The sequence below is a fragment of the Echinococcus granulosus genome, assembly GCF_000524195.1.
Source record: "Echinococcus granulosus chromosome Unknown EG_S00111, whole genome shotgun sequence".
In the NCBI taxonomy this organism is placed as follows: domain Eukaryota; kingdom Metazoa; phylum Platyhelminthes; class Cestoda; order Cyclophyllidea; family Taeniidae; genus Echinococcus; species Echinococcus granulosus.
This window is the reverse complement of record NW_020170491.1, coordinates 173933-181336: the sequence shown is the minus strand read 5'-3', so window position 1 is coordinate 181336 and position 7404 is coordinate 173933. Positions and strand designations below refer to the sequence as shown.

Sequence of the window (7404 nt, the reverse complement as noted above, 5' to 3'; positions counted from 1 at the left end):
GTTTATAGTTATATCAGTAAGTTCCCTAGGTTTTAGGCCCAAAGAGGTAATTAATGAGAGTACTAGACCACGAACCTATTGGAAACGTGGGTTTGATTTTATAATTCACTTCATTCCAAATGCAATGCCGAAATCTTGTATGAACTCCAAATGAAGCAGGAAATTGGTGAATTTAAACAAAGCGCCTATTTGATGAGACTAACAAGAGTCCCATCCACTTTGTGGCAATAAATAGTAAAAACCTTTCCTTATTTAAGGTATACTTCTACTTGTTGGAGGAGGCGCAAGGGGTGTTCTTTGTACTTTAAGGAAGTTTAACTTTTTATGGCTCCAAAACTGCCGAGTAGTTAAAAGTTCATGCGATTCCTCAATGAAGCCCCCAACAATGACTTGCTGGAAATGTGATCAGCTTGCAACAACTCCGTGGCTGAGTTGACGCCACCCATTACCAAGGGGGATGAGGAGATGTGCATTGAACTCCCACTAAAGTACGTTAATTGTTGAGCCCAGCTTGCTACACCTTGTAAGGTACCTTCATCCGGCCAATCCTTCCAAATTAAAGTTTCATTAACCGGAGATAGACGTCCTTTTGCCCTTCACAAAGAGTAGGTACTTCAACAAATGCCTCGAGCACACAAAATTTTATCCTCTGCTTCTACACCCAACGACAAAAACAGAGCAGCTCTTACGCGCTCTTCAGTAGAACTTTTTTCGACCGCTGTGAAAGCTGAGATAACCTCCGATGGTGATGGATTACCCATGGAAAATTACAAGACAGGGGGAAAGGTACATATAGAATAATTTATCTACACTCTACCACTTGGAAGAAGTCGTGGAAACTACTAAGCACCTCTACGTCACATGCTAGACACTAATCAATGTTTGACTTGCAATGCGAACTGTCGTTCAATTCGCAACGCCAAGTGAACGCGTACTATCCACCTCCTCACTTTCTGGAGAAAAAACTACTATTTTCCCTCCAATATGCCTATCTACCTACCTGAGGCAGCTGGACACACCTCAAAGACGTGCCCAACACAACTGAGGATTTTCAACTAATCAGACGAAAGCCTTGATCCTAGGAAGCCACACAATGCACAACCTCCTCCCTAAAAATTTATCAGTGAGATTCACACCTTAAAGACCAATTATTTCACCAGGAAAAAAACCACTACTTTTTGTCCTTGTTCTAGCTAGCATTAGCAGAGCATAGATGAAAAATGTAATTCCTCCCCCTTTTTTGTTTTAACGCACCGGAGAACATTAATGACTTCTCGGTGAGCGGAGACGCTGAAGGCACAATCGGAGAGCCACCTTTTCACCTTGCCAAACTGGGCATTAACATGTTGCAGCTTCGCTTCGTGTTGGGCAAATTTGTCCGTATTCTCCACCAGGTATTGGTAGTGCTGCTACAAGGTGGACAGAAGGGATTCTAATTACCGCACATGACCAAAACAAAAAAGGAACTCCAGCAGGTATTAAAATATTTCACCTTCTAATTTTATTTCGTATGGGTGAAAAAGTTTCCCAAAAAACGTTTGATAGACTTGAAATCGAGCAACTAATAGGTCGATGGAATGTTAGAGAATATGCTAAAAGCAAATGAAATCGCACACAATCACATAATTGCTAGATAAAGAAAAGGCGAAAATCTACTGCCTCTAATTTTTTTTGCTGAAAAGAAGAAGCGGATGAAGGAAATATTATACTGCCTAAGGAAAACTTCCGTTTGTGGACAAATTGACCGCTATTTAGCCTTCTCAAGTATGCCCGAAAGGCGACTGATCGGATATATGCACTGATGCAGATGCCAGAACTTTGAGTTGCAAACACGGCTTGTAAAATGCCCCTTTGCGTTTCGCCTACAGTTCTTTTTTACCTTAAGAGAGAGGAAAAATGGGAAAAAGAGCCTACACAGCGCCTATATGCGCCGTTTGCGTTTTGAAAATGCCTACCTCAGTGAGGAGGCGTTGCGGATTCTCTAACACAGGCAAAAATCGCTTTGGAGGGGACTACCAAAATTGTTTCCTGCTAGACTCCACTTATCACACGCCCAACCAACAGTCAAAGTAGGAGATAGTGAGGCGAAGAGAAATTGAAATGAAACTTGCACAATTACAAATTGTTAACGCTTTTTCTTGCTAAACTACGGAAATAGGGAATGAAGGGAGTGAGTGACAAGTAGGATGGGAAGCAGACAGCGGCAGGGGCCAAATGAGATAGGCAGGGTTGGAGGATAAACATATGGGTAGTATTTCAGTAGGTCAGGCTATAGCTGTGAGATCAAAGAATGTACTTCAACACTGGGGTCATTTCAGGTCAAAATGAGCTAAAAAGCGGGCTGTCTAAAAACACTACAAAACCCAACTTTCAAACGTTTTATTATCAAAAAGAAAAAAATCTACAAAAGGGACACGCCAATGGGTACTGATAGAAGAAAGGGGATGGGAAGAAAACGTACTCTTAATTCCTGGAGAAAGGTACGTTTTGTCTCCATCTGTGACTCCAATTCATCAATTTTTGCTATCGCGGTGTTCAAAGCGCTGAGGTCGAAGGTGTCAGCTAAGTCCACACGATCAGTAGTAAGGAGATGAAGGCAAGTCTCGGAGACAGATCGCTGTTTCAGCCCTGTCAATGATCTCGGCCCAGACGAGTCAGTCAATAGTGAGATCATGGACATAGACATAGGCGTCAGACGCCGTAAGGAGGAGTCAGTGGGTTTCGTGTAGTCACAATTTTGTAGACCAAATATTTTCACTGTGACTCTTTGAAGCCATTCCAGCAGTTCCTCACAACCCTCCGAGATTATGATCGCTTTAAGGGAGGAAAAATACAAATCCCTTGAAGCATTATGAAAGTCTGCGCAATGCTCATGTGATTCGACCTTTACACTGTGCTGATTACGCAGAGTTCTATCCAGCTTCCTCAAGCTATCAGTCTCCCAGACCTTCTGTGCTTGTTTATACTTCAAATAGGACAAGTAATGAGGTTGGTGAATTCGTAAAACAACCGATAAATTAAATGCACCAAAACAGTTCTACATTTTTATCAGACAACTAAAAAACCTGGCCGTGTTTTTGGAAAGGGGTAATCGGCATTGCCTCTTACGGCTTCCAGAACCACTTACTATGCATAGATAGATATGAGTCCGTTGCTGTCCTCTCCACTGGTTTCCCATTCTATCTAATTCATCCCTTCATATCATCTGATGTCGGTTAAAACATGTCCACATCGGGGAACAAGTTGAGGTGGAGGAGCTTTTCGTGGAATATTCTGTATGGAATTTGAAGAAGACGGGGTCTGTGTTGTCGCCTCGAAATGGTTTAAGATAGTTGAGCTTTGAGGTGACAGAGCGGATACTGATGTAACAACCCGGAAAAGATTCACCGCTACTGGGTCAAATATTTGCTGAATAACTCACTGATAAAAATTTCAAGGGTGGTTGATGTAAGTGATGAAGCAATTATAAGCGAAAATTGTGACAAGGGCTAAGCAAATGGATGCCACGTGATGTGATTTGACAGCGGATGACAGGAAACTTCAAGGGCTTTCTGCCGATTGCTGCTTAAGTGATCAGTAATAGGAAGTAACTTTGACAAACAGCGAGCATTTCGTCTATTTTCTCTGAATGCTTCAACCTTAATCTTCCAACATTGCAAAGGAACGCGATGCGTGTTTGTGTATGTGTGTGGAGAATGACTCCTTACCGAAACTTCCAATGTTCTCTCTATAGGAACCGAAAGACAATTGTGCTGTGCTAAAATATAGTTCGAATGAGGTGCCAAAAAACTACTTCTTCAGAAAGAGTCAGTACTTCCATAGCCAGCATATCAATCCGGATTGCCATGTCTTGTCATTATTCCCGCAGGACAGCACAAAGCAAGATCTTATACATTACCTTAGAATGGAAGGCGAATACTGACTCCTCCTCTATGCCCTCCCCATATCTCTCCATAAGCTGTGATTATCATTTCTGCTTAGTCTTAGACAATCACATGCAAAGTAGAATAGACCGTTGAGAAATAACAGTGTGACGGCTGAAAATGGGTTTCTCCGTCTTCTATTAGGGATAATTCGCAAATATGTCTCAGTAAAGAAGGAAGCACGAAAAGAGACAACTAAAAGAACTTATTTAAGCAATACCAAATAGAGAAGATGTAAGTTATGCCAAGTAAATGGGAGGTAGGCAGCATTCGTCTCCGCTTGAACACGCATAAATTTGTATCAACAGACAAGCAGCCCATCCAACTCTACCTCTACTTTTTTTATTTTCTATCTGCCTTCTTTTCTTTTTTACCCTATTAGTTCTCACTCACCTCGATACACTTCAACCAGTTTACTACCCTGAAGTGAGAGTGTTGTGTTTAATTCATTCCACAAGTTCATAGTCCCGTCAAGGGCTTCCTGCAGGTACACCGAAGCGGCCGGATTTTCCCCTATCGTTGATTGCACATTCTGTAAGGATGACAGTGCTAGGCAATTGCATTTTCATCAATGAAAAGGAAAGAATTCCAAATAAACAGTTACTCATAAATAAAAATGCTATTTTCTGCTTATATCTTGCTGTGTCAGAAAAAAACAAATTGGACCAACTTGGCGGGAAAGTGGGAATTAACTGCTAAATAAGTGGAGGAAATGCATCTAGTGAGGTTAAGAGAATACCTGAAAGATTTCATTGGCTAGTAATCCGTAGCTCTTCACTTCTGCCTCAAAATTCCTGAACAGGTGATATTTCTGAATGGCCTTTTGCTCCTGCAGCATTGCATCAGTTGCTGCAAATTGCGCATTTACCGTCGCCTGACGCTCCAAAATCCACTCCTCCATCTTGAGGATATGCACAGAAGAAGATTAAATTACTTGCAAGGGTAAATATTCGTCTGTAAATTAAAACTACTGCAAGTTGACTGTCAGAATTTTTAATCGTTAACCTAAATGACATACAGCTGTGACACAAGACCTGACGGCATCAAATCATGCTGTTAGATTATAATTTGAGCTGTGAACGACACAAAAATGTAGTCAGCGGCTGATTTGAGTGAAGTTATAGTCTGTTTTACCTTTTAAGAGGCACAAATAGGAAAGAGTGGTAAAATGTTAAGGAGATGGGCTATTATCCTTGACCCTGACTCCAAACGTCCCGAACAAATTGCCCACTTTGGTCCCACCAAAGTAGCCAATTAAGCTGATTGTCTAGTTTAACAGCCCAAAAATTCCCGCTTCCTTTTAAAGATAATTCAAGCTGCTGGGATAATATTGTGGACCATTTTTGTAAGGGATGAGGTCGATCGTGAGGACTACGGCGCAGTCAAGTCACGCAATGATTTGAACTTTTTGCGACAAATGAAATACTCAGCGCTTCCTTTTGGGCCAAATCAAAAGTTTGGCCCCTTTCCGTTCTCATAGATGAGGTAGGTTCAGAGAAACAGTTATATTTCTTTGTGAAGAGAGGGAAATTTTTCCAATCCCGCTTCATTTGAGGGACTGGCTGCCAAAACTTTCACCTTTGTTCATCAACTTTTATGGCAATTTTTACATAGACGTGTTCTTAGCCGTCTAAATTTGTAAAAGTTAGGGGAAAATGCACCCTATTAATTGATAATCCAATGCAGAAAATAGACCACAGAAATTGCTTAGCTTAATATTAGCGAAAAGCCAATTCCCTAATAATGACTGTCACGTCTACGGGAGATTAATAGCGGTGTTTGCATTGCGAACGTCGGAAAAACATCCGATTTAGAAGTTCTAAGAACAGAAAGAGGGAAATTTGTTTGAGGACGTACGCTCTCCAGTTGGTTTAACTTCTCCTTCTCCGTGAGGCGAAATTCCAGCAAACGAAGGGCGTTGGCAGCTTTCTCTTCAATGCTTGTGTATCTATATTTCCCCAAAGCAAAATGGTACAATTCAATCCAGCAGTGATTGAAAAATGCATAATTCTACAAGGTTTGATTGGTAGATTCGCCTGTTGTTCTAGTCATTAAGCCAAAAATAAGGTAAAACTTGATAGTTTTTGGGTCAATGAAGAGCATCCACTTCAACTAATCACATTTATTTAAATGGGGAACTTTTGAAACAGTAGTCTCACAAGTTTTGGAAATTTTGATACAAAAAGGTGGTAAAAAGATGACTGCTTCATTTTGTCATTTCATCCTCAACCACAAAGCTTGTCATTCTGTTGTCATGTCATTCTGACCAAGTCATCAGCAATGAAGTTTCCCACTTTATTAATGCCTTCATGGTCCAAAGTGTTGGAAAACCACTACCAGAAAGATCACAAAAGTTGGTTTTTTTCCTCAGGGAAACTGACGTTTATTAGGACCTTTTTCACTAAATCGAACACTCCATTTGTGGATCGCAAGATAAACGGTACAAGTTGTAAAAATTGCTACTTTCGTCTAAGAAAATACCCTCGTTTTACAAGAAGGAAAAGTTCCGCTTTGTTGACTATCCCGATGTATCAAAAATTAACTAGGGCTTCAATATTCATGTCCATATTCGGTCGTTTTGACGTCGGGACTGTGGGGTGGGTGGGGTGCGGGAAGAGGGAGGTTCGAGACGAGAGAAGAGAATGCCTTGTGCTTGCAAAGTTCCTTCAATTATCACTGTGTTAATCAGGGAATTATTATGCAAGTGCCGATTTACCTGTATACACTCCCACCTAAGGCAGTTTGTGTGGCAAAGCTTATCTCAACTCAATCTCAACACACTCGTCTGTATGTCTACTAGTGTTTTGCACAAAATGGGGAAATCAGCTTTCCCTGTATAAACACGTTACACATTTCGTCTGCAAATATCATAATTGATTTCAAAAATCCACCTTAGCTATAGCATGGACGTAACCACTGAAGCTCTGTAAAATGACTTAACTAGCAGTTTATACTCTCTTCGGTGGAACTTATTGATTTAAACCTGAAGGACTGGTAGTTGTACCTCATTGTAACAGCCCTCACTCTGGAATCGTACTTTTCACCAAATTTATGTTCATCCGCCTTTAATTGCAGCAGCCTCACTTGATCGGAGAGGGCTTGAATTGACATAACCACTTGTTTTTGTGTCATGATTTTGCATCGAATGCACTCAATTGTTGGCTAAAATGCACAAACCGAGGGAGTCAGTAAAGAGGATATTTACAGAATGGGAAAAAAGGAAGGAGAAATTGGCAACAAACCAGATAGTCAGTTTCAACAATTTGATTCTCCTTACGACTGAGCGAGGCATTCAACCCTTCGATATCGCGAAGGAGGACCTGGAATCATTTTTTGCAAAACAAGTCAAAACATTTATGTGAGTTCATTTTTCCCCGAAGTACTTTTTTAAAGCTTGTGAGTATTCAGTTGCCATCACTTGCTGGCATTTGTTATTTACCGATAAAGTATTCATATACTACTTATAAAACCTATAGAGTAG

The 7404-nt window shown here is 40.8% G+C and overlaps 1 protein-coding gene across 1 annotated transcript in view; it reads right to left on the bottom strand. All coding sequences in view use genetic code 11, as the record gives it.

The window, feature by feature from the left end:
- Positions 1–7404, bottom strand: part of EGR_08589 (Spectrin beta chain, erythrocyte) — a gene marked incomplete at both ends in the record, with an annotated part of 38259 nt that overhangs the window by 16054 nt on the left and 14801 nt on the right. Inside the window, 7 exons of the mRNA XM_024497838.1 lie at positions 1255–1406; positions 2462–2814; positions 4317–4455; positions 4663–4824; positions 5781–5871; positions 6928–7085; positions 7166–7243. Of these exons, the coding sequence (XP_024347759.1) occupies positions 1255–1406; positions 2462–2814; positions 4317–4455; positions 4663–4824; positions 5781–5871; positions 6928–7085; positions 7166–7243 (1133 nt within the window). The remainder of the gene's footprint in view (positions 1–1254; positions 1407–2461; positions 2815–4316; positions 4456–4662; positions 4825–5780; positions 5872–6927; positions 7086–7165; positions 7244–7404) is intronic.